The sequence below is a fragment of the Rattus norvegicus genome, chromosome 16 (assembly GCF_036323735.1).
Source record: "Rattus norvegicus strain BN/NHsdMcwi chromosome 16, GRCr8, whole genome shotgun sequence".
In the NCBI taxonomy this organism is placed as follows: domain Eukaryota; kingdom Metazoa; phylum Chordata; class Mammalia; order Rodentia; family Muridae; genus Rattus; species Rattus norvegicus.
Genome location: NC_086034.1, coordinates 75,512,238 through 75,540,065, shown reverse-complemented (window position 1 = coordinate 75,540,065; position 27,828 = coordinate 75,512,238). Strand labels below are relative to the sequence as shown.

Sequence of the window (27,828 nt, the reverse complement as noted above, 5' to 3'; positions counted from 1 at the left end):
TTTGCCTCAATTTCAATTTTTTTAAAGTCATTTTTAACTGTGTATGTGTGTACAGTTTGCACACGAGTGCAGGTCCCACAGAGGCCAGATGTGCTGGATTCCTCTGGAGCTGGAGTTACTGGTAACCACTATGAGTCACTGGATGTGGGTGCTGGGATTCACATGTGGGTCCTCTGTAAGAAGCAGTACATGCTCTTAACCCCTGCACCATCTCCCCAGCCCCACCTTATTCTTGTAAGGGCAGAGAACACCACAGAATTCAAAGGAACTAAAAGAAAATGGAAAACTATGTAGACTGCGAGTGCTTGCAAAACATGCCAATGACCCTTGGTTTGAACCCCAGAACCATTAAACCAAACCAAACCAGTCTGTGAGATACCACATAGTAAGTGTGTTATATTGTCACAGTGCATTACTCAGAGGACACAGTCTCAGCTGCAGGAAAGAATTCCTGGGGATATGGTGACCATTTAAAAGATCCTGCAACTAAAGTAGCTGGCGATGTTGTCTAGATATTACAGTCTTGTAGCCCACATCAACTTCTAGGAGACTGCTTCCATTTAACACAACCGGTTCTGTCCAGAAGTATGTTAATTCTGACAAAGCCTCTATTTTTCTGAAAATAATCCAAATACTCTTTTTGATGTGCATTCAGAATGCAAGGATCTCTCTCAGATTGCAGTGAGAGAAGAAAAGCCTTATGCCCGACTGCCTGTTCTGCATACGCCAGTGTTCGATGTCTGAGCCCCACTTGGTAACACAGAAGGTAAAAACCATTCTTTCTGTGAATGCCCTCCTCTCCCTGTGAGGAAACATCATGGCAGCACAACTTACCGCGAAGATCTTTAACAGTGTTTTCATGTACAGCTTTCGGATACCAAAGGACACTCCAAAGACGGCAGGGACAATGATGAAAACAAGTAGGAGGGTGAAGAGGACGGTCAGGGAGATGCCCAGGAGGTTGACAATCAAGCTATCAAAAGGCAGCAACAGGAACATGGTGGAGGATGCGGGTCAGGCTGGTGCCCTCTTTTCCACACACAAACACGTCCTTCAGATGGTCCCTTCAGACAGAACAGGCCTTGGAAAGGCAGCCAGCCCCTCACAGGTGACAAACTCCATCTCAAAGTTCACGTCATCCAACTGCCTGAGTACAGAACTCTGGCGCAGAGAAGAAGAAAAGGGTCGCAGGAGCACCCCAGAAACGCCAGGTCCCCCGGGCACAGGAAACAATCTGTGATGAGTGCGGCGGGAGCAGCGCCCGAGTCCTGACTGGGTGTCCGGGCAAGCGAGTAGCACGGGAGAGCTTTCTGGTCAGCTACGTGGCTGCTGCCAAGGTTTTACTTTTCCTCCTGCCCAAAGCATTCACAGCAGGTGAATTTGTCCTAAAGATCTGTATTGTCACAAGTACCAAGAAGAGTTCGCCTTGGCGCCAGAAGAATCCTGAAACTCCAGTAGACAAGGGCAGCTGCTGGCACTTCTCACCAAGGCTTCCGAATGTCCGTCTGTAGAGATTAAGTAACGTTTACTTAAAATTCCTTCATAAGCTAAAACTGAGCTTACTGCAAAGAGTTCATAGCTGGTCCCATGCTCCCTCGGGGGGCTCTTGACGCTGGCTGACCCAGGACCCTCCTACCCGGAGAGCCCCAGCCTTTGCCAGTAGCACACAGAGGCTGGCACAGAACGTCTCATGCTGCCTGTACCGAGCACTGTTCCAGACACTCCTGGCATTGGTGTCCTCTGATATTCTTCTCCCTTAAGGCACCCTTCTTAGCGGTGACCTGGGTTCTTGGCAAAAGGTTGTTTACATGCTGCCAGAGCTGGGGGTGGAAACAGAAACACCATCAGTCACACAAAGCAAGTAATATGCTTCCCATATGTATGGCAAGGGACAGCTCTGGTAGGGTGAACACACTGCCTGCTTCTCCATCATCAAGGTCAAAAGGGAACAGGCTACAGTAATGGGAGAGAAATGGAGATTTCCAGTATTTTCAACTGCAACGAGAGCAACTGGCCACCCATGCCAACTTTCTGATGAAAGACATTTTGAAAGGTAAGGGTACAATATGAAATGTCAATACCCCGACTTGTCCCATAGTTACCCAGAGTTCTTCATAACAGATGCGACTGCAGAACTAACTTTGTACTCTTCCCAGTATAATTCTTACTTCCACAGGAAAATCACTGGTTCTGTCCCTCTCAGGACCAGGCAACCAAAGTTAAGGCACTGTTAACAAGGCACACTCTTCTTCATTTGCTTCTTATTTTGTTTTAACTAACTTGAAGGGGGGTTCTATTGGTAAAAACAGAGCTCCCCCAACTCTTTGCAGGTACACAGTCTGCAACTGTAGGAATATATCAGGATTAAGGTAACCTGTCTCCTAAAGTGAGACACTACACTACTACCATGCATGACTTGGCACAAGCAAAATTCCGAGAAATAGAACTGTAGAGGAAAAGGAAATATCCATTTAAACGTTTACAAGATATTTATCACATTTCTTCCATAGAAACTAAGCCCTCTTAGTGCACTTCACTACTCTGACTGGTCACAAAAATTCTATTTCATGAACACAATCCAGTATATAATGCTCATTCCAAATTATCAGTTACCAGTGCAGGCCCTGAACTTGGGAGCATCCTATCAAATCTTTCTAACAAAAGTATTTACCATGGGGCTGGAGAGATGGCTCAGTAGTAAGAGCACTAACTGCTCTTCCAGAGGTCCTGAGTTCAAGTCCCAGCAACCACGTGGTGGCTCACAACCATCTGTATTGAGATCTGATGCCCTCTTCTGGTGTGTCTGAAGATAGCTACAGTGTACTTATAAGTAATAAATAAATAAATAAATCTTTAAAAAAAAATGTTTACCATGTGGTGCTGGGTATAGAACCCAGGGCCTTGCTTGACTATGCTGGGCAAGTACTCTCTACTCTCTAACAGAGCTACACCCCAGTCACTGGGAGGGCTCTCGTTCTCCAGGAGTCACATTCTAGCTCTGCCCCAATACACAGTTCAAGAAACCAAAGAGGTACTGACTTCACCACCAATTCTGGTCAAGCTTTTATGAACCGATGTGTGTTATCTCAGGGCTGACAAAGTAGCTTAGTGGTTAAAGGCACTTACCATCAGGCTAAGACCTTGGATTTGTTCTCCAGGACCCACATGGTACATGGAAAGAACTAATTCCCATATGCTGTCCTCTGACTTCCAAACATGTCCTATGGCACATGCATGCGCACGCGCGCGCACACGCACGCACACACACACACACACACACACACACACACACACACACACACTAAATGTAATGAACGTGTCGTTTCATCTGGTGATCTCCTTCCTGTCAGCATCCAATGGGTAACGCAATGGGGCGGACAGGCCCAGCTCCCCTGCATCTCCTCCTACTCACCCCCAGCCAGCTCAGTCAGACGCCAACACAGACACAACACTTCAGTGTCACCAGTCACACACAGCTGTTCCACCACTTCTTCACTTTCAAATTATTGCCAACATTTGCTGAATGCTGACAAACAAAGGGCAGGAAGGGAGAACGTTTATTCCCCTCCTTTATTCTCATTTACCCTCCTAACAACTCTGCTTCCCAATGAGATGGTAAAGCAAGCCTCCCAGGGTCACACAGCTCATTAGCACAGCACAGACGCAGATAAGGGCCCATCAGTCCCATCTCGTGCTCTATAACAACATTTACGGCTTCCTTCATCCAGACTCTCCTCAAATAACCAGTCAGTTCCTCACTCATGCCAGGTGCCAGAGGACTTCCTATAAAGAAAGAAAACCACAGGGCAGATTTGGAATTAGAATTTGCTGTTCTCAGAATCCAAGTACATGTGTGTTTTGTTTTTTCATTTTTATAAACTGGCTAAACTCATTATACATGCCAGATTTCTAACTACATTCCCAAAGTGACTGAGGAATTTGCGTCACTGTGTTCCTTACACCTGTCAGGGCCTAGCCTAATACGAGAAGCCACACTTCCCCTCCACCCTCTATCCTGCCCCCACCCCCACCCCCCTTTTTCCTTGGCCAGCAATCCCATGAGAAGATGCAGCGAGAGCCCTCTGTCCACTGGCCAAGGCTACCTCCAGCTCCACGGGCCCAGCACGACTGGCACATACCAGATTTGACCCCACACGTCAAAGTTTTGAACATTTTTCTTTGTACCACAATCAACTGAGAATTCCCAAGGTTATTCTGGGTTCATGTCCCTAAAACATTAAAATAAACACATGTAGCAACACACTCATTTCCTCACTTAGACAGGAGTTGACCAATCACACAGAACTGGCTGTGGTTTGTTTTATAAGGCTTTGGAGCTTGGTGTGGCTTTACAACCAGAGAACCCTCAACTAGTCTGACAAGTTCTCTGGCCAACACCAACATTCATGTAAATTCTTAGAAGTCAAGGAAACAATACACGAGCTGCAGTTATAAAGTAACTTCCCTCACAGTCTGAAGGACCAGTAGACATATTACAGGCAGAAGTAACCTGAAATAGAAAGTCGTTCATCTAGGAGTAGCTACTACTTTGTCCCAAGTAACACGAAACACAGTTCTTAAGGGTGTGCAGTGAGAAAGCCGTTAGTTAGTATTCACTCACTCTCTTAGCTTCTGCAGCCAGACTCCTGCCCCCTCCCCAAAGCCCCTACTCAACTGTTTCAGAGAAAAACACAAGAACCAACCGGTTCTGAATCTGTCAGGAAGGAAGGGAGTTTCACTCTAGTCAGAGATAGCAGATTACTGATCCAGCTGAACTTTTTTTTTTTTTTTCGGAGCTGGGGACCAAACCCAGGGCCTTGCGCTTGCTAGGCAAGCGCTCTACCACTGAGCTAAATCCCCAACCCCCCAGCTGAACTTTTTAATCCTGAGTGGCAAATCTGGGCCTCTTGGGGCTCCAAATGTCCTCAATTCTTGGAGTGATTAATTCAATAGATACACATTAGATAGAGAGTATGTGCTGATACTATGTTAATAGTAAACAGCCTACAGACAAGAGTTAAGTGACAAGCAAGCACAAAGTCATTTCAAACGTTCATGATGACTAAGCAGAAAAAGGAGTCAGAAAAGTGTGGGAAGTGAATTATTCAGATCATTTAAAACTCTATGCCAGTTCAGCTCCATTCACACCAGGCAGGAGCTATCACCACACCTAAACACAGAACGCACTCTGAGAAGTGACATCTTCATCAGGTGACCCATCACTATTAGAGTATAAGGATAACAGATAGAGTTATCATATGGTTACTCTAAAATAATAAATAAATGGTTAAGGCTGGTGGTGTGGCTTAGTAGAAGTGTGGGCTGTACAAACTCGATGACTCAAGTATGGGATGGAAGGAGAAAACTGACTCCAAAAGCTGTCCTCTGATCTTTACATGTTCATATATATGCCTGCATGTGTGCGTATGTAAACATACATACTCACAAATTAAAATTTAAATTGTTTGGGCCACACAGAGATAGATGATTTTTTAAGCATATAAAGTGCAATGCTTGTCACACATTAAATGTTAATTAACAGTTCGTACCATCTAATCCCCCACCTCCCCACTGGCAAAGAACTGTCCAAGTCAGCTGTATGTGTCAACTTTACACAGCCTTAGCACAGACATCTGTGAAAGAAAGCATCACTCAGACTGGACCAACTTGAGGGCATGCTGCTGAGGACTGTTGTAACTTGACACACGAGGGTCAGTCCACTATGGGTGGCACCATTCCCTGATCAAACACCCCTGGGTATATAAGAAAGCGTGTTAACATAAACGAGTGGTCAGCAGGCAGTCTACCTGTTCCGGTTCCATGATCGAACTGTACCTAGAAGTTTAATCAAATACATCCTCTTCTCACCTACAAGTGCCATTTGCCACAGCAACACTGATAAAAGCAGAGCAGGACCAAAAGGAAACTCAAGATTATTCTGAGTGTCAACACCAAATTTTAAGTAGTCTTAAAGGTAAAAGGATTTCATAGGGCACAAAATCCACAAGCAATAAATAAATAAATAAATAAAGCATTCTCGTAAGCAGCAAGCACTGAATTAAAAGTGAAAAAAGATAAGTATAAAAACAACAACAAAAAAATGTGATATGAACTTCTATATTAAGCTAAGTGTGGTGGCCCAGCACTCAGGAGGCTGAGGCTTATACACTTTAAAGTTTGAGGAACACCTAGAAAACATGACACTGTCTCAGAAACCCAAACCAAACCAATCAACCAGCAGCCAGCCAGCCATCCATCTGTCCATTTGTCCATCCATCCATCCATCCGTCCAACCAACCAACAGACCATGGCAAATTTTACCAAACCACTGAGTTGATGAAAACTATAAAATACCCTCAGATGCCACTGGGTAACGAGTTAACATGTTATGTTATGATCTCTTTGAAGAATGGCTTAGCAAATGTCATAAAGCTTAAATGTGGTGCCTTAACTCCAGCAACAGAACTTAGAGAAATGTCTGCTAAGAATAAATGAAAGCAACGGTTCTCAACCAGGGCTGATGTTTTCACACCCTTGGGAGCATTTAACACTGCAGCTCTGCTTGGTTGTCAAACCTCAGAACAGGGTACTGCTGGCACCTGGTGCAATGGAGCTGGGACGCTACTAAATGTGTCAGACGCAAGACTTCCCCACAACAAAGAATCACCTTGCCTAAATACTCACACGGCTGAAGCTGAAACCCTTACACTAATGCATCTACAAAAGGAATTAGGAACAGCTGTACTTTAAATATCCAAAAGAAAAAGAAAAAGCCAAGTCCCACCGGCAGAAGACACAATAGCACACTATCTTTTTTAAAAACCAGATGAGCTGTAAAAATGGCTCAGTGGTTAAAGAGCTCACTGCACAAGTGTGAGGACCAGCGTTCACATCCTTCCAGAACACAAACGTTGTGTCCAGAGCTCAACTGTATCCCTAGCTCAGGAAGCAGGTAGATCACTAGGAATTGCTGCCTTCCAGACAAGCTGACCTCCCTACCACCCCCCAAATAAAACAGGGTTAGGGAGAGACCCTGCCTCAAAGGAAATAGAAAAGAGGGAGAGAGGAGACTTGGTACCCTCTTCTGCCTTCTATGGGCTTGCACAAATGGACTCACATAGAGACGTGCAAATAAATAAATCTGTGTGTGTGTGTGTGTGTGTGTGTGTGTGTGTGTGTGTGTGAGAGAGAGAGAGAGAGAGAGAGAGAGAGAGAGAGAGAGAGAGCCCTCATTGCAGAACACCTGCCTAGCTGTGCCTCAGGGTTCTACTCCCCAACACACAGAACAGCAAGGTAGGGGAAGCAGGTGTACATACACAATGATGAAAAGAAAGTCTTAGCAGGATGTGATGGCTCATGCTTTCCAACCTAACACCAAGGAGGCTGAATCAGGAGGATTGCAATTTTGAACCAGTGTGGGCTATGTCATACATAGCCCGACCCTGTCTCAAAAATACAACCTCCCAGTTGGAAGCAAAATAATATCTACAATAAATACCAATTATGAGGAAGGAAATGAAAAGTACAACATGCTTACAGCCATTTGCATCGAGTATCTCCAGGGAAATATGCATAAGACACAGGCTACATGCTGTAGGAGTAACTACCTGCAGAATTGATGCTTCTGTTCATCCTTTCACCATCTTTAACTGCATTCAGTGTTTTCAGTAGGTAAGCTTCAGTTCACTCAAGAGACGCCCTACAGTTTGACTCTTGGCCTACTTCGTTCTGGATTAGTGTGAATGAGATTTGGGTCAATTATTTCAATCTCTTTCAGCCTATACCTACTGACTGAAAAGTCTGCTCAAAGAATGTAAACCTGGCTATCATTATAAAGACAAAAGCTGAAGCCAGCGTGAGAAGAGAGTTGAGAATGCAGTTGTTAGGAAATGTTATTACTTTACTACGGAAAATCAGTAGAGAGCTCGAAGCACTAAAATGGAACTAAAATATGATGCAGCAACTCCACTGAGAGGAAGGCACTACACTCGGAGAGACATGTTTATTGCAGCACTATTCCCATAGCTGCAATATATCCTAGTATACACCCCAATAATAAAATAAGTATCAACTCAGCGCCCTTCAGTAGATGAGTGGGCAAGCAAAGTATGTATGGTGTACACACACATACACACTCACACACACAGACACACTCTCACACATACACAGACACTCTCACACACACACTCACACACATACACAGACACTCTCACACACACACACTCACACACATACACAGACACTCACACACATACACAGACACTCTCACACACACACACTCACACACATACACAGACACTCTCACACACATACACAGACACTCTTACAGACACACAGACACACACACACACACTCATACACACAGACACACTCACACACATACACAGACACTCTCACACACATACACAGACACTCTTACAGACACACACACACACACACACACACACACACACACAGTATCTTATTTAGCCATAAAAGGTGCAGTTCTCATTTACAGCAACATGGATGGAATCAGGGTCAATCTATTAAGCGATGTAAGCGGGACTGTGGCGTTTTTGTCTACAGGTCTCTATTTAAAATCGTGAAACATATACCTCAAATCTGCCAACAATACCAATCAACCAGATCAAGCTATCAGTTCTTATCAACAAGTGCTTGATAAATTAAAGGTGTAAATATCAATTATCATTCAAAGCCGGAGGCAACAGCCAGTGACAAGCCACAGAGTTATGAGCTGACACAGAGAATCCAGTCCAGCCTCTGCACTTCATCAATGCTAAGAGTTAAATATTAACTAAGATAAACCACAGGACAGAAACTGTACAATACATCAGCTCTGAGCTCAAGTCTGGAGGTCCTGCTGCTCCTGGGATAACTTGCACATTTGCTTTTGGGTGGATTAAACCTGAGACCTATCCAATGCTCATTCTGATGTGACAGCAAGCATGACTCCAGGCAAGGCCAGGCTGGTTTTACGTGTGATCAGTGTGAAACAATCTGTCAGACTGTGTCAGTCTGAACTGATGCTGCAGCTCCGTAGGAAGTTAGGTTTGCCAAAATACAGAGACGCACTAAGACAAGGTAAAGTGATCCCAGGAATCCCAAGTATGCATACATTTCAAGTCAGCTCTGGATGCCTCCGCTCACTAGGAGGTGGAGGTGGGCTGAGAGGTTTGTCTTGTCTATCCCAGTCCCATCTCAACCCCCTCCCCCACTCTGAACTCACCAAGGTTAGAACTGGCCAATAAGTAACATGGTACACCAAGTTTACTCCAAACAATAGAAAAGTCTCTTGAAGCTAGGAACAACAAGTATTTTAATCTTGTTTTCACCCACTTAAGAAAAGACAGTATATACAGGCTGGAGAGATAGCTCGTCAGTGAAGAGCAAAGGACCCAGGCCTGGTTTTTGGCATTCATATGCTTGTTCACAAACATCTGTAACCCTAGCTACCGGGTACCAGATGCCCTTTTCTGGCTTTTGCAGGTACAGCATGCACATTGTGCACACATACTATGGGTAATACACTCATTTTTAAAAGTCAGAAAGGAAGGGAGAAGGGGGTGGGGTGGGCAGAAAGGGCTCTCAATTGTCCAGAGCACTGGCTCCTCTTGCAGAAGACCCAGATTTGGTTCCCAGCACCCACATGATCTATACATGTTTATACATTGTTTTAACTCCAGTTCCAGGTGGTCCAATATCTTTAGGTCTCACGTGGCACACTGGATGCATATGGTGCTTATATACACACAAGCAAAATGCACGTGCACATAAAATCTTAAAATTTAAAAAGGGTCAGTGTGGGCCTAGTGTGATGGCTTGTTAAGGGCACTTGCTGTGAAAGCCCTTAAGCACCTAAGTCCAGATCAGCGACACACATAAGGAAGCAGTTCAGTAACAGTGATTCCACATTTTAAGTAAGGCTATTGAATCCTCATGCAAAAGGGTGTTTTTGTTGTTTTAAGGCCAGTAACAGGGCCATTGAGATGGCACAGGGCATGAAGATGCTTGTCACTAAGTTGACCTTAGTTCAAGCCCTGGAATGAACTAATGAGAGAACCAGATGGGGGTGGTGATGCACATCTTTAATACCAGGACACAGGGGAGAAGCAGACAGCTCTCTATAACTGGGAGGCCAGCCTGGTCTACACAGTAAGTCCCAGGACATCAGGGTTACATGGTGAGGCCCCGTCTTAGGAAACGTGAGAGAGAACTGACGGGTTGTACCAACTTCCACCACACCACAGAACACAGAGAAAGAAGCTCATGTGTGTACACGACATACACAGATTTAATAAACCTTTTAGATGTCACTAACCAACTCAACGAAAGCATAATTAGTGGTGATGACATTTGGAAGCCTAGAGAGGACATAGGAATGGCAAATAATCTTAAAAGGGTGCTCCATGCTATGTCAGGGAAATACAAATTCAAATGACCAGATCCCACCTGCCATGCGTGCACACGTGTACTAGAGGCAGCTTTAGCAAGGAGTGCATGATAATTACGACTCCTTGCACCTCTAGAGGAAATACAAAATTTGATACAATTTAGAAAAGGTGTCTGACTAAACAGGAAGGACCTCAAAGTTCTTGGCATAAAGATTTCCCCCTGAGGGACAAAGGACAGGGAGTAAGAGACAAAGACAGGAAGTAGGGGAGAGGGGGAGGGACATTTGTCCCAGGGGGACTGGATAGAGAGGAGACAGACTGGCCCACAGGCAAATGGCAGCTCATAAAGGAAAGTGGGGGACCTTGTGCTGGATTGGTTGGTTGATTTTGACTGGGCATGGTAAGACAGCCAAAAGGGGAATGGTTTTGACGCTGGACGTCAATACTTTGAGAGCTGGACCTTGGTGGTCAGCCTCAGAAGGGGAAGTAGTCAAATAAGGAAACAAACCCTGGTGGTTAGCTTCAGGAACGTAAGCTAATGGACCAGCAAGCTGGAGGGAATGGAGAAGGGGAGAGCAAAGACCATCAGTCCCATGTTTGCCATGTGCAGGTCTGCTACATACAGCCCGTCCAAACATACTGGGACGGTTTATGTTTCGTTCAAGGCCAAAAAGAGCTGGGAGCAGTGGCTCAGAGCTGTAATCTCAACACTTGAGAGACTGACTAGGGGATCATGGGTTTGAAGTCAACCTGGTGAGTCTCAGGACAGCCTGAACTATAGAGATTTTGTTTCAAAAATTAACATAGCATGTTGAGTCTAGGAGTGCCCAGGACCCTGGAGGCTGAAGCGCAGACATCTCTGAGTCTGAGGCTAGCCTGGTCTACACAGTGAGGTCCAGGCCAGCCAGGGCTACATACTTAGGTCCTGTCTCACTACATCGATGGACTTGAAGGATGAGGGATGTAATTCAGTAGTAGAAAGCCTGCCTAGAATACACAGGCCTGAGGTTCTACCTCCAACATTCACACAAACACACATATGCTGAGGGAGTGGGTACATGAATCACTGTCCTCTTAGGAGAGGAGACAGCGTAGCATTGCAACCCCTAGACTCAGGGGGAAGAATGAACCGATAGCTAGAGATCTATGGCGGCTTTGAACAAGACTGTATTAAACTCTATCTCAAACACTCAAGAGGTGGGGGATGTGGCTCAATGGCGGGACAACATGCAAGGCCAGAGAAACACTAAAAGCCAACACTAAAAGCCAAGAAACATGTACGGCTAACTTTTAGAAATTATTCTAAAAATGTTACTGCATTTTGTGTATGTTTGCGTTTGTGCAGGATAACCTGCAGGAGTCAGTTCTCTTCTCTCAACATGAGTCCTAAGGAACAGACTCGGGCTGTCAGGAGTAGTGGCAAATACCTTTACCCAGCGAGCAATCTCATCAGCCCACAGTTTTTAACATTTTTAATTGGCATTAAAGGGTGATCTTTCAATACACACTGTGGAATCTAAAGCAAACTAATTAGCATATGCTTTTACATTCTTTTCACAGCAGCTATCATAAACATTAAACCTAAATATGTTTATATTTTTAGTAAATAGTACTGACTTAAAAATTTTAAAGGGAAACTCTGAAAATAATATATTTTCGACTAATGAAAGAAGGTGTTTCTCTCCCTATCATTAGAGATGGAGCACGGGGCAAGGCCAGAAGGGGCCAGAAGAAGTGGGCCCCCAGTTACGTACACTGAGCTATTTACATGGCTGGGTCATGGCTTTTACTTTGATTGGATTTTAACTGTGCCCTGAATTTTTCCTCCTGAAATAAGGGGTGGGGGAATATATATATTACAGAAGAACACTTTTAAGAGCATGTGGATTTTTAAAGAAGCCCTGGACTTTTTAAAGTGCTGAAATTTTTGCCAGGCATGGTGGCACATGGCTTTAATTCCAGGAGTTGGCAGGCAGAGGCAGGTGGATCTCTGAGTTTAAGGCCAGCCTGGTATGTATAGCAAATTTCAGGACTATACAATAGAGAAGCAGTTCTCAACCTGTGGTTCACAACCTTTAACAAGAGTTGCCTAAGACCATCAGAAAACATAGATATTTACATGACTCTTTTTTTAAAAATGTTTATTTATATGAGTGCACTGTAGCTGTCCTCAGACACACCAGAGAGGGCATCAGATCCCATTACAGATGGTTGTGAGCCACCATGTGGTTGCTGGGAATTGAACTCAGGACCTCTGGAAGAGCAGTCAGTGCTCTTAACCGCTGAGCCATTAGTTATGAAGTAGTGACAAGAACAATTTCATGGTTTGGGGTCACCACAACATGAGGAACTGCATTAACAGGCCACAGTATTGGGAAGATTAGTACTGAGAACCACTGTCATAGAGATCCTATCTCAGCAACTGCTGAGGGCTGTGGGATTTCTAGTTGTGTTTTACACTGTGACAGTAACATGAGGTCTTGGGATCATAAGGGGGATTATGGTTTAACAGTGATGTATCTGTGCCAAGTTGACAAGGGGTCAATTGTGCTGGTTAGTTTTGTCAACCAAACATAAATTAAGTTTCCTGGGAAGTTGGACATGGTGGTAAACACCTTTTATCCCAGCACCCAGAGGCAGGTGGAACCCCGAGTTTGAGAGCAGACTGGTCTACAGAATGAATTCCAGATAGCCAGAGCTACACTGAGAAACGCTGTCTTGGTAACAGCTACCTAAGGCACAGGGACCTCACCTGAGGAGTTATCTCCATCAGAATGTCCCGTGGGCATGGAAGTGAGACACTTTATCAAACTGATGTGGGAGGGCCCAGTCCACTGAGAGGTACCATCCCTAGGCAGACAAATCTGACTGTATGGTTCCTGTCCTGATCTTCCTCAATGATCAATAGTGATTGGGATATATGACACAGACAGACCCTTTCCTCACAAAGCTGCACTTGGTTACACTGTCTATTAGTTACTTTTCTATTGTTGTGATAAAACAGCATGACCAGAGCAACTTACAGAGGGATGGGTTCATGGAGTTATGCTTATAGAACGATAAAGAGCCCATGAGGACACAGCAGAGGCTACAGACATGACAGCTGCCACAGGATGCTGAAGGCTCATAGCTTGAACCACAAGCAAGGAGTGGGAACTGAAGTGGGAACGGTGTGTGGCTTTTGAAACCTCAAAGCCACACCTCCTAAACCCCCACAATACCACCAACTAGAAACCAAGCATTCAAATGCCAGAGACTGGGGGAGAGGGGATGGGGATGGGATATGGATGGATGGATGGATGGATGGATGGATGGATGGATGGCTCAACCACATGGTTCCAAACTGAAAGCAAACTAGGATACCATGTCAACTAGAGGTAGCTGCTTCCCATTAAGCTCCATCTGTGTGACCACAACTGTATTGGTTGCAAACTTACAAATGGCCATCCTGAAATTAAATTTACAACCATGTACAATATGCACATAGCCTATACTAATACTGTCTTACTCAGGGTTCCTATTCCTACACAAACATCATGACCAAGAAGCAAGTCGGGTAGGGAAGAGTTTATCAGCTTACACTTCCACATTGCTGTTCATTACCAAAGAGGTCAGGACTGGAACTCAAGCAGGTCAGGAAGCAGGAGCTGATGCAGAGGCCATGGAGGGATGTTACTTACTGGCTTGCTTCCCCCTGGCTTGCTCAGCTTGCTCTTTTATAGAACCCAAGACCACCAGCCCAAGGACAGCACCACTCACAACAGACTGGGCCCGCCCCCTTGATCACTAATTGAGCAAACGCCTTACAGCTGGGTCTCATGGAGGCACTTCCTCAGCTGAGACTCCTTTCTCTGTGATAACTCCACCTTGAGTCAAGTTGACACACACAGAACCAGCCAGTACAAATACCTAAATCTAATGTACTCTGAAGTCTAGGATTTGCTTATTCATAACACTCCTTGGAGAACATCCCCACATTAAGTATAAGAAAACTGATACAAACTATAGCCACCCACCTGTGCTAGACTTTTTGTCACTGTGATGGACATGACAGAGTAACTCAAGGGAAAAAAGTCTATTTGGCTTGGTTCCAGAGGGTTCAGTCTAAGGTTCACTAACTCCACAGGCCTGGGCAGAATATGACAGCAGGGTGTGTGACAGAATTAGCTGTTTGGGGCTGGAGAGATGGCTCAGAGGTTAAGAGCACTGACTGCTCTTCCAGAGGTCCTGAGTTCAATTCCCAGCAACCACATGGTGGCTCACAACCATCTGTAATGGGGCTGATGCCCTCTTCTGGTGTGTCTGAAGATAGCAACAGTGCACTCATATAAATATAATAAATCATTAAAAAATAAAGGAACCAGCTGTTCACTTTGTGGCAGACAGGAAGCAGAAATGGGATACAGAAAGAAGACAGTTCTGAAGGGCATGGCCCTGTGACTTAAATCTGACAGCTAGTCCCTTCTCACCTTTAACCACTGTTCAGTAACGCCATCATATGAACACCACAGGACTAATCTAGTCCCTAACTCAGAGTCTACTCAATCTGTTTCTGAAAACACGTTTGGACACTCTCAAGTGAGCTTTGCTAATCTCCTAAGCATTTCTTAATCCAATGAAGTTAATAATTAAGGTTAACCACCACACACGATGAAAGGGAATGGGAAAGAAACAGATACCTAGTACAAAGAGGATTAGAATCAATACTCAGTACTTTTGCCATATGCTGTCAATGAACGGAATATGCTCCAAGTATCTCAGTTATATTATTTTGTTCAGCTTGCCAGTTTAACTTGCATAGGGAATCTCATTAATCAATTATTAGTCCTCTTGTAAAAATACTTCAGCCCTGATCCAACCAACATACAGATTCACTTAGTGAAGTCCCATTTAAAGCATCCTAGGTTTTAAAGACAGGCTATCTCAAGCAAGAAACCTTGGTAAGTTATTTCTGCATGTACTCACCTCAGTTAATTTATTTTAAAAAACAAGCAAACCACAACCAAACCAAACCAAACCAAACAACAACCAAACCAAACCACAACTAAACCAAACCACACACTTGAAGAAATTCCTTTAGTTGGGCCTTGGAACAATGCAGGGTGCCCTGTAATATTTGTACTTTCCTAGTTGCAACATTGTTTCTGGAGGGAAAAAAAAACTTACAGCACTCATAAGGGCATTTTGGTCAATGACTACCTGAAAGACAGTAGGCCCAAGATTTTACTACTGATACACTGTAGCCATCATTATTTTGTTGTGAATATATTTTGTTCCAATAACAAACTTCCTAACAGTGCCCCACCACTTGAGCCTATCACCTAGTGTGACCCCCCTCTGTAACTTCATTAAATAGCAGTGAATGTTATCTAAATCTTTCTGTTTAACTGCCAACCAGCTTTAAGGCAGTATTTTCCAAAGTCTTCTAAAAGCTATAATCAAAATTTGTCCTTTGTCCCACACTTATTTTTAAAATAAATGTAAGCACATTTCATTGCACTACACTGGATGCCACTGGAAAAGCTTGTGTTCACTCATTTAACGTCACGACTGTAAGTTTTCCAGGGAACCTGAAAGTGGCACTTCGCTGTGGCAGAGAAGAAAAAAACCCAATGCAGAGCTGGGAAAATGGAGTGTCCTTAGCCTCAATATCGGCCCCTATGAACAAGCCAGCGAACTCCTCTGAACATGAAGGCTCATTTAAAAACAATGAAGACACTGGACAAAATCACCTGAAGTTCTCATTCATGCATGTGCATACTGAAACCAGAAGTTAGGTCTCTTCCTCAGTCATTTTCTACTTTCAATTGTTTTAGTATTTTATGAGTGTTTTGCCTTCATGTATGTATGTGCATGCATGTTGTCTGAGGCTAGATGAGGGTGCCAGTTCCCCTGGAAGTGAGCTATAGACAGTTGTGAACCACTAGGTGGATGCCAGGAATCAAACCCAGGACCTCTGGAAGAGCAGCCTGTGCTCTGAAAGTCCACTGCATCTTCTCCAGCTCTCCTTTTATTTTTAATTGTGTAACTCTGAGTTTATATGTGGCCATGAACATTTGAGGCTATGGGATCCCCTGGAACTAGAGTTACAGATAACTGTAAACCACCACACGATGCCAGGATCCACTCCAGGTCCTCTGCAAGAGTTTCAGGCTCTTAACAGATGAGTCATCTCTCTAGCCCTACCACTTTATTGGAACAGGGTCTCACATGGAACCCAAAGGATCCTTGTCTCTGCCTCCCAGCAGTGAGACTACAGGTGAGTGCCACGAATGGCTTTTTACATGGATGCTGGGCATCTGAACGCAGGTCCTTACGTTTGTGTATCACTTCACTCACAGAGCCAGCTCCTCAGCTCAAGGAAGGACTTTTAATAGTTTGAAACTTAAGCTACTTTTGACTTTTAAAGGCTCACTGTCAGGCTGGAGAGATGGCTCAGTGGTTAAGAGCACTGACTGCTCTTCCAGAGGTCCTGAGTTCAATTCCCAGCAATCACATGGTGGCTCACAACCATCTGTAATGGGATCGGATATCTGAAGACAGCTACAGTGTATTTATAACAAATAAATCTTGAAAATAAAAAATCCTCACTGTCTATCAAAAACACTGAGACTGGAGATATACAGCTCATTGGTAAAATTAAATAAACCACTCACACTCTCTTTAGCGCACACACACACAGAGACAGAGACAGACAGACAGACAGACAGACACACACACACACACACACACTTTCTCTCGCACATGCTCCAGTGCTCAATTTTTGTTTCTTCCTGAGATAGAAAAAGTAAAATAAATGAAGATGCAGATATCACATGATTAACCCTGGATATTACTGAGCATATCTAATAATGGGCATATGTTGCTGCTTCTGCATATCTGAAGTTCTCCAAAATACAGACCTGAAGAACTTACTCTCAGAAAGAGGAAAGAATATTTAGCAGGCAAGATTACAGTTTTGACCATAGTCTTTGACTGCAGTGATTTTTATGCCCGTCTCTACGGGGTTGCGATACAACCTTGAAGACATGCTCCTACTCAGCAGAGACTCTTCAAAGTCCTGCTCCAATTAAGGAAAACGAACGAAACCAAAGTTCTTCAAAGGCTACCTATCGGCAATACGCAAGAGTTGAGTATGGCATGGAACTTAAGGTCTTGATGCCCGACAATTTCACATAGATTTTTCTATAACCTGAGCCACCAATGCTATATCCACGTAAGATGGAAAGTGAGTAAATAGGTCAAACTTTCAGGTAGGACGCTGCCACTGAGGGCATGGAACCAAGGCGAAAGGGAGTCTGGGGTGTGAAGAAGGCTGGAAAAGAGACAATCCTGGTGGTTCAGGAAAGTCGAGTAGCATGAAGCTGGGCTGTCCCTATCCCAGGCAAGCATTGGGACTCTCAAGTGCGGAAAGGGAAGCGGATCCGGAAAAAGAAAGTCTGAGCACAGCAGGAGGAATGGGTGCATTCCAGGGGAACCACAGGTGAAGGCGTTTCCACGTGATCTAACGCCCGGTTCTCAGCCACGCTCCTTAGCTCAGGGCCACACCAGGCCGAGGCGGCGAGCGGCCTGCGGAGAGGAGCGTGGTCGGTTGACGAGGAGAGAAGCCGGCTAAGGAGGGAGGAGCGCGGCGGGTGAGAAGAGGAGGGAAGGGAGAGAAGGGCCGGATGAGGAGAGCAGGGCTGGCTGAGCAGAGGAGCCCCGTGGCTGGAGAGGAGATGAGGAGACAAGATTGAGAACAGCAGGGCTAGTGAGGAGGAAGGAGAGGAGCGGGGCGGCTGGAGAGGAGAGGAGAGCAGAGCGGAGCTGGCTAAGGACAGGAGTGGGGCGGGCGGGAAGGAGCTCGGACCGCCCAGCAGCGGCTGCCCCACCGGCCGGACCCCGGCCCGCGGCTGCCGACCCCGCGCCCCACGCCCGGCCGCGGCCTGGGGCGTCCAGCAGGACCAGTCCTTCCAACTCACCGGCCGTGAGGCTCGACTCCAGTCCTCGGTGACTGCCGCTCCCGCCCTGCCCTGCCCGCCGCCGGCCCAGGCCTACGTAAGAGCGTGCGCACGCCCGCCTTTGTCTACGCCGCTGAACGTGGACCCCCCGCGTCCCGCCCAACTGCGCTTGCGCGGTCCTTGGGTGGACCGGGATGGGCGGGGCTCCGGCGATGCTCGCCCTTAAGCACTGATGCTCTCGGAGTGAGCTGAGGTCGCTTTCTGAAGACCCGCGGGGTGTCTGAGCTGCGTCTCCAGAACAGGCATCAGTCCGGGCGGGAGAGGGAGATTAGCCTGGCATAGCGAGGTTCGTTTACCGAGTCTTTGTGGGACTTTGCGTGAGATTCGGTTCTGGCTGGCCACGAAACGTTAGCTGCATCCCGGAGCTCCTCTTGACGTAATTGGCTGGTTGGCCAGCAGCAGTTTTCCAACTCAGCCACAGTTCTAACTAATCTCTCGTCCCACTTGAAACTCCAAAGAAGAAGAAGAAGAAAAAGAAAGAAGGGATTGGGGGGGGGGCACGCCTCTTTTGCCCATCCCACACCGCTTTTGAGACAGAACCTCCTTATAAAACAGACGTGCCTCAAAAGCTGTGAGTTGCCCAATGACCATCAATTTCTGCTCCTACTGCTTCCACCTCCCAAAGTGCTGGGCTAAACTACCAACCCAAGCTGTATAAAGTGCTGGGGCTGGAACTCAGGGCCTCATGCATGTTAAAAGCATTCGACCAACTGGGCTTCATTCCCAGCCTCAGGGTTTCCTGCTTTTATTTACTTCCTACAGTACCTAACCTTTTCCTTAATTAGGACTTAAACTTCCACTTCTTTATTTCTTTACACAACTCCAGGTATGTATAAGTATACCAGAAATATTTACTGATAATCATAAATTTATTTAAAAGCATTTTTGCTATGTATTGCTAGCCTTACTATTATTAACTATTAGATCACATTTGCATATTAATGAGATGGATATGTTTGCCATTTTTTAAAAAGATTTATTTATTATATATGAGTACAGTGTAGCTGTCTTCAGACACACCAGAAGAAGGCACCAGATCTCATTACAGATGGTTGTGAGCCACCATGGGGCTGCTAGGAATTGAACTCAGGACCTGTGGAAGAGCAGTCAGTGCTCTTAACCACTGAGCCATCTCTCCAGCCCATGTTTGCCATTTTTAATATAAAGAAGTCAGCTAAATATTTGATACCAAAGGATATAAAACGTAGTTTCTCAAAGTTTTAAATTTTATAAATGTCAGCGCCAAGAACACTTTTTCACAAATACTTGTATGAAATAGCATGAATAAGTTTATGGACATTTCAGAAATTATTAAAGATTCTGCCCTAATCCCAAGACAAAATTGATTTAACAGATTTTTGTGAGCAGGCTAACTGAAGCAGTTTTTTTTTTTTTTTTTTTGGTTCTTTTTTTCGGAGCTGGGGACCGAACCCAGGGCCTTGCGCTTCCTAGGTAAGCGCTCTACCACTGAGCTAAATCCCCAGCCCCTGAAGCAGTTTTTAAACTCAAGAATTCTAATACAGTGCAAACCCCAAATATGCTGATTTGATGCTGCTGAGGAATGACTACAAGAAAATATTTTTTAAAGTCATGGTTTCTTTAAATAACTGTGGTAGCTAATACTCATCGAAACACTCCACAAATGTTGAGGCAGGAGGATCAGAAGTTTAACGTCACCTTCAGCTACACTGAAAGTCCAGATCAGCCTAGGCTAGCTCTGTGACACTGTCTTAAAAACAACTCCCCAAAGAACTAACTAGTGAATGAGTCCGTGGGAAAAGGCACTTGTCAAACTTGATAACCTGAATTTAATCTTAGTCCCAGGGACTGACAAGTTATCCTTTAACCTCCATAGGGGGACTGGGGCAAAAACATACTCAGGAATGTGTACACCGGCACCAACACATTAATGGATAAATGTAATGAAAACATTTTAAAAAATAATACAGGGGAGGCATGGTAGTCAACACCTTTAATCAAGCATCAAAAAACAGAGGCGGTGAATTTCTGTAAGTTTGAGGCCAGCCTGGTTTGCATAGTAAGTTCTAGGCCAGCCAGGGTTATATAAAGTCACTTAGAAATATAAACAATACAGGTGGGAGTAGAGAGATGGCTCAACAATTGACAGCTCTGGCTGCTTTCAGAGGACACCAGTTCCTTCCCCTTATAACTAACTCCAGTCTCAGGGGATCCAATGGCCTCTTCTGGCCCACACAGATATACATGTAGGCAAAACACCCATAACCAATTTTTAGGTAAAATTAAAATAAGTAAATAAAAAATTTCAAAATGTACTCCAGGTAGTGCCTGGCGATAAGATGCAAGTGTGCAGTTCAAAGTTGAATATCGAGTGACATCTTTGTAAAAGTCCTTTTCTGGGCCAGGGAAATGGCTGAGTGGATAAAGTGCTTACTAAGTGTGAGGACTTGAGTTCAGATCCCCAGCAGCCATAGAAAAGGCTAGTACACTGGAGGAACACAGACAGGCAGGTCCTGGGGTGAGAGGTTCACTGTCCTGCCAGCCTAGCCAAAACATTGACTCTATGTTCAATGAGAGGCCCTGTCTCAAAAGCATGTGCAAAGGGCTATAGGCAGATACTGGAAGTTGACCTTTCTGGCTTCCACACTTAGAAACACATACACAATGACAGGCTTACAACTGATAGCATTCAGCAATGTAGGATAGCTTTACTATGAACAAAGTTAAGGTATAAAAATTCTCAGGCAATTTCTGGGAGCAAGAAAGAGGGCCCTACCTACATAAAGTAACACACATTCAGATCTTCAGCCCGGTCACTGCTAGATTAACCTAAATATCTATGTGAACAATATTAATTTCATGTCAACAGCCTTCACAGAAAATACTGTTTATTTTGTAGTTCTCTTTAGGATTTATTTGTGTGTGTGTGTGTGTGTGTGTGTGTGTGTGTGTGTGTTCACATTTGTGCAAGTGCCTGAAGAGGGCAGGACTGGCTTCCCTGGCTAGAGTTTTAGACAGTTGGAGCCAACACTGGGAACCTAGCTCAGGTCCTCTGGAAGAGTAGAAACCACCCTATGATGTAACCTCAACCCCCGCCCAAAATCCTGTCTAGGAGCATTGAGAAAACAATGGGTCTTTGAGCTCTTTGAGGAGCTCACCGCCATGCTTTTCCTCCTAACCCCTGAACTTAAGCCTATATGAACACATCTTTACTACGGACTGGAGAGAGGGCTTAGTGGATAAATCGCCTGCTGTGCAAGCATGAAGACCTGAGTTTTGACCCACAGATTGTGTGTCTGTAATCAGGAATTTCTGGAAGCTCCTGGGCCAGGTGTATGAAGTAATGATGAGATCTGTCTTCAGCTAGAAGGTAAGGGTAGACACCCAGAGTTGTCCTTTGACCTCTACACACAAAGGGGGGTACATGGACAACGGTGCACAAATAAACACAAACATCATCAACATACACACAAATATTAAATAAAGATGTGGTGGAATGTCTTCATAAGCTTATATGTTCAAATGCTTGTTCCTCAGTCGCACTTTGTGAGGTTATGGAACCATTTGGAGGTTGAGCCTTGCTGGATGAAGTATGTCTCTGGGGTCAGGCATTAGTCCAGTTCACTCTGTTTAGTGTCTGTGGTTGAAGATGTCATCTCTTAGGAGTCTGGGGGTCGGGGGGAAGGGGGATGGCTCTGTGGTTGAGAGCCCTGGCTGCTCTTGCAGAGGACCTAAGTTCAATTCCCAGCATCCACCTGGTGACTCACAAGCACCAGAAATTCCAGTTCTGACTTCCATGAGCACATGGCACATATGCATACACACAGGCAAATCAACTATACACATTAAAAAAAATCTTTCAAAAAAATGAAGACTATGATCTCAGACTCTTGCTCTTGCAGCCAAGCCTCCCCATCATGAGGGACTCTCATCCCTCTGGAACCCTAAGCCACAGTAAACTCTTCTGTTCCTTGCTTTGACAGGGATGTTATATCACAGCCACAGAAAGTACCTATAAGGTGATACTGTATCACAGCGACAGAAAATAGGTATATAATGTATCAGTGACAAAGTAACTATTACGGTGATTTTGTATCACAGCGACAGAAAGTAACTATACAGTGATATTGTATCCCAGCAGCAGAAGCAACTATGTAATAAAATCTCTAATTCTGCTTCATAAAGTAGCTAGTCCTGAAGTGTGGCTCAGCTTTAAAGCTGATGTGGCTTTAGTGGAAGATATCCCTCACCTGGGGGAAGTATGGAGAGCGGTGAGACTCTTGTGCCTGTACCTTAAAATGCTGACAAATCACACTTTTAAAAAAATGCATCCAGGGGGCTGGGGACTTAGCTCAGTGGTAGAGCGCTTATCTAGGAAGCGCAAGGCCCTGGGTTCGGTCCCCAGCTCCGAAAAAAAGAACCAAAAAAAAAAAAAATGCATCGAACCACTGAAGATAATGCATGGGGAAGTATTTTAAATGCATCTATGTTAGGCAGACACATACTTTCTCCAAGCCCTTATGGGAAGAAAAGGGGGAAAAGAACGTTTAAACATGAGCACATGGGCCTATAGATTAGTTGGGTTATGTGGATACTATAAGTCTTTTAAATTTTATGTCTTCTGATCCTCGATTTAAAAGCTGCTCTTAAATGGGAAGGATGCCATTTCTAGAATCTTCCCTAAGGGGAAATTTGCTGTCTTTGAGTCAGGAATATGCCAATTTAAAATTTCTTTATATAAAAGGAATATTCTCTGTATATAGGCAACCTTCATGGCTAATTTTGTTAATTGTCTTGGAATTCTTGTCTCTCAGATGGCCAGACTTCAACTAGACTCCTAGAAGAGAAATCCCTTTCTCTTCACATGTCCTGTCAGTTTTCCCTTTCTGTCATGTTTCAGTCTGCAGGGGCAGGAGTTGGTCACGGATGCTGACTGCCATTGCATGAGGTTTTTTGTCTGCTCACCGGATACCAACCAAGCCAAGCCTCTTGTCAGCACACCCTACTATTACTGTCAACACTGTAGACTGTAGGAATAGACAGGACTGTCCAGAATATATGATACCAGTGGCTGAGGATTTTTAAAAAGGATTTTTTATTACTTTTAACTATGAATGGGTAATTGCATATAAGTGCTGGTGCCCAAGGAGACCAGAGGTGTCAGGTACCACAAGAATTATAAATGGATATGAACCACCTTATGTGGGCACTGGGGACCAAACCCTGCTCTTCTGAAAGAAGAGTAAATGTTTTGAGTCATCAAACTATTTCTCCATCTCAATGGGATTTTGTTTTGTTTTAAACTGCTTGTTAATAAGGCTTGATTTTAAGTGTCCCTCAAAAACTGCTTATTACACGACAGTGGCCATGTTCTATTTAGAGAACAACAGTGTTAGGATTTCCTCTAGGCCCATGGCTTACCTAGTCTTGATTCCAGTGACATACTGTTAGACTCATAGAGCAATGCCTTCATCAGCCCACATCAGAAAAGCAGCTTGTTTCGGGGGTGGGAATGATCAGAGACCCACGATTAGACAATATGCAGAGCAAGAGGTTTCAGAGCACTCAGTTCTAAGTGTAATGTCATCATCAAACCCCTCCTCTCAGGGCTCAGAGAGCTGTGTGGAAGAGGAGGCAGGAGACTGCAAGAGCTTGAGATAATAGATGATTCCGTAGAAAGTGTCTTTCAGATGCAACACGACTGATACCCATAGGAATTCATAGAGACCATAACAGCATACACACCTCCAGACAAAAGTCCCAGCATGGAGAACTGGACACAAAGCTTCACCCCTAACCAAGAAGCCATCTGCAAACAAATCTCTGGTAAAAGGAGAATCAGTTTTTTCCAAAGGAGTCTCACTAGGTAGGGTAACCACACTTGAGGACAGGCCTAGTACCCAAGAGCTGTAGGCTAGCACAAACTAAACTTGTCTAGGGTTTTAGTGTTTTGCTGTTGTTTTTGTTTTGTTTTCAACTTTTTGGTTTGGGCATTTTATTGGTCGTTTGCTTGTTTGCTTTTGTGTTTTCGTAGGTCTTTTTTTTTTTTCTTTTGAGAGAAAAACCATAGTTATGTGGAGAGGGAGATGGAGGGATCTTGGAGGAGGGGAAAACAAGCTCAAAATAGAAATAAAAAATAGATCAAGTCAGAAAAATGGTTTGCCAGCTTGTCAAACTATTGTGAAATGTCAGGATCTTTAGGAAGAGGATGCTGATGGAAGTTAATCCCCCACATTTTCCTGTCGTCACAGGCTGAGCAGCCTTGATGTTTTCTCCATTCCTTACCATGCTGTTTTGCTTCACTACAGAGCAAAGCAAGGGATGCTGTTGAGTATAGACTGAAAACCCCAGAACTGTGAGCCTAAACAGACACTCCTACTTATAAACTGCTCGAAATAACTTTCTCCCTCCTAAGATTGTCACAGTAACAGCTTAAAATACCCCACAAAACTTGCTAGGCACATAAACAGATACTCGAACACACGAGAACGTTTCAAAGATTCAAAAACCTTTCACCCACAGAGACCTTGAGTTAGAGTAACATTTCAACCACTTAGACCTGGAAAAGATCTACCAAATCAATCATATTACTTAACTCGGTTGGAAGCAGCCAGCTGGGCAGGCACCTCAGGGGCAGGTCTAGTGCCCAGGGGTAGAAGGCAATCGCAAGATAAACATGTTGTCTTGGGTTTTAGTTTTTTGTTGCTTTTGTTTTTTGTTTTGTTTTGTTTTTTAACTTTTCTGGTTTGGGGATTTTATTGGTCCTGTGTGAAGGCCACCCGAAGAGCTCAGTATCAGCCCCTTCACCCCCTTGGCAAACAGTGGAGTTCATGGAAAGGGAACTGATTTTCTAAGGTGGAGCTGCTAGGTTGCAAACTTGGCCACATTACTTGGCAGTGGGAAGGCTGAAGCTCTTACATCTGCAAATTTGTACTGACTGGGAAAAGAGACAGCATCCCGGCTGGCTGAGTACAGGATGAGTCCAGCGCTGGGCGAGGATGATCAAGGGTTCCAGGTAGCCTGTGCTACATATGGACTTTGCCTCCCATCCCCCCCTGCCCCGCCAAAGGCGTGAAAGAAAACTGGTTGCATTTAATTAACTGCTTCTGTGTGAACAAAAAGAAGTGATAACTATTTACTGTGCACATGGCCGGCAAAGACTATGTCCGGTATATATCCAGTCCACAGCTGCTCTGTGGATGAGTGACAAGTGCATAGGGCATTCAGAGGAGTGGCACTTAGTGTGGCAAAGGCTTGGGGAGAATCCCAAGTGGCCAGTCAATTAAACTATAGCTGTTCCGTAATGAACTTCCATGTAGCCGAAAACGAGATCCCCGAGCCTATCTCTGTACTCAACCGGTCGGATCTTGAGGAGGATGATCAATTAGTTAGAAAAAATGAGAAGGGAAAAAATTAAAACCTGCTACATTTTATGTACTTTTCAGTGTGTTTGGAAAATTATACTTTTTATAATCAAGTGAAGATGAAGTTACATGGTTAAGAGTTACTGATTTGGGGGCTGGGGATTTAGCTCAGTGGTAGAGCGCTTACCTAGGAAGCGCAAGGCCCTGGGTTCGGTCCCCAGCTCCGAAAAAAAAAAAGAACCAAAAAAAAAAAAAAGTTACTGATTTGCTGTGGTCCGCAGAGTCAGAGAGTCACTTAGTGACGTCCGTCCAGAGAGAGTGACAGGGCCTAGCAATGATGACCAATGATGTAGGAAGTGGATTATTATTATTATTATTATTACTATTATTTATTTTATTAATTTCGGATTATTTCCCATAAGGCTTCCAAGTTGCTCATGGATATCAGAACCGCTTGGGAGGTAGAGGTGCCTGGTTCCTTTAAGTAGTAATGTGCAGAGAAATATAGTTCCACTAAAGCTTTGACAGTAACACCCATTCCCATCGGCTCCAACCTTATCAAAACATGCAAGCAGTAGTCCTCAGGCTGTGTGGCCATTTGTCTTATTTTTCCATTTCCGTAACACAGCTGATGCCCACTCTGGTTCGTTCGATCTTAATTACAGCCATAATTCTATGGGCACATGACACAAAGTGGGGCAGTCACCGGGACCTTAAAACAGGAAGTTGGAGTTGGTATGTCGGCACACACCTACAGGAGAGTCAAAAATTCGAAGTCGATATTGGTGACACAGTGTAGCCACCTTGTACAAACAAACAGAAGAACTCCAAGAATTGGGAACTGACAGACTAAACTGGAGGAGCTACATGAGCCGTCTACAGCTGCTCTCTGCCTTGAGGAGCCGCATCTGTAAGGAAATGAGGATACAACACCGAGAGGAAAAGGACAGGATTAAAGTGACAAGAGTCCCAGAGGGTACAGGCCATCATGGTAGGGAACACATGCTTTGGTGTGGTCTGTGGAAACTGGAGCCTTCAGGGGAGCTTGTGACATCCTGTTGGGTTTGGAAGCAGAGAGCTCTGGACTGGAGCCAGTGAAACGCTCACCACCCTGAACCAAACACTGAAGTAGGACCGAGTGTTTGAACAGGAGCCTGGCCTCTGTTCCCTATAGTCATTAGAGATATTTTGTAATGTAAGTTGATTCTATCAGCTCTTGGTTTAAAGCCTTTCAGAGTTCCCAACTGTTAGTACAAATTCTGGACTTTACAGCTGGGTAAGACACTCTTTAAAGTATTAGGTCTCCTTATGTCTCCTTTAGAAGATAGAAACTGCTTCTCCACATGCGAATCTCACATATGTTTACCCACCCCGGCTCCTTGCAGTTGCCTCTTCCTAGATTCCGTGGCTTCCCGGACAAGCAGATCACTCCTCTGGTGTTTCAGCCTTGGACTAACACACATTGTTGGGGACATTTCTGTGGTTCTTACCATCCTGGAATCCTTCCTAGGTCCCTTCACTTCTCACCATGCTCCTTCACCTGTGCAAGAACATAGCAGTCCTTGACTGGGGCTGCTGGTTTTCTCTAGGAGACTCGAAGCTTTCAGCAAGGGGACGTTTCTCTGTACCTATCTAGGTTTGGACACTGATATCCCTTAATAGCACTTCATTAACTTCATTATAGGCTAATACGTTGAACTAAAAGGTTGGAAGGCCTTGGAAACAGCCTCAAAAGCAGCCTCTCCAACCAGTCACCGGCCTGTCTTTTGCCTATCACTCCTGAAGCCTTCATAGACTTATAACTTCTCTCAAGGTGGGGCACAGACACTACAAATCACTAGTTTCTCAAAGCAAGGCATACAATCTAGAAAGGTCACTTTCTTTTCTGAAGACCCCCCTTCCCGAGCGAGTGGTCCTGCCCCATATGCAAGAGGAAGATGTCCTACCCAGTAAAGGCAAAACCAAACCAAACCAAAAAGCCAAATAGGTTTTGCTAGCCCTCTTAGTCTTCTGTCACTGGAGCATAGCCCTGTGTTCCTGGTCACATACCTACGTGGCTGTCCATTCTGAGTCACATTTAAACATCTAAGGATT

The 27,828-nt window shown here is 44.6% G+C and overlaps 1 protein-coding gene across 2 annotated transcripts in view; it reads right to left on the bottom strand.

Moving 5' to 3' along the window:
- Gpat4 (glycerol-3-phosphate acyltransferase 4) overlaps positions 1-24,131 on the bottom strand; it is a 39,497-nt gene extending 15,366 nt beyond the window's left edge. The window contains exons 1-2 of one of the 2 annotated variants that reach the window (XM_039094408.2): positions 18,353-24,131; positions 835-1,820 (exon numbers count right to left, since the gene is read on the bottom strand). In XM_039094408.2, the coding sequence (XP_038950336.1) occupies positions 835-999 (165 nt within the window). In that variant the 5' untranslated portion in view covers positions 1,000-1,820; positions 18,353-24,131. 2 annotated transcript variants of the gene reach the window in all.
- Positions 24,132-27,828: the final 3,697 nt, after the last annotated feature.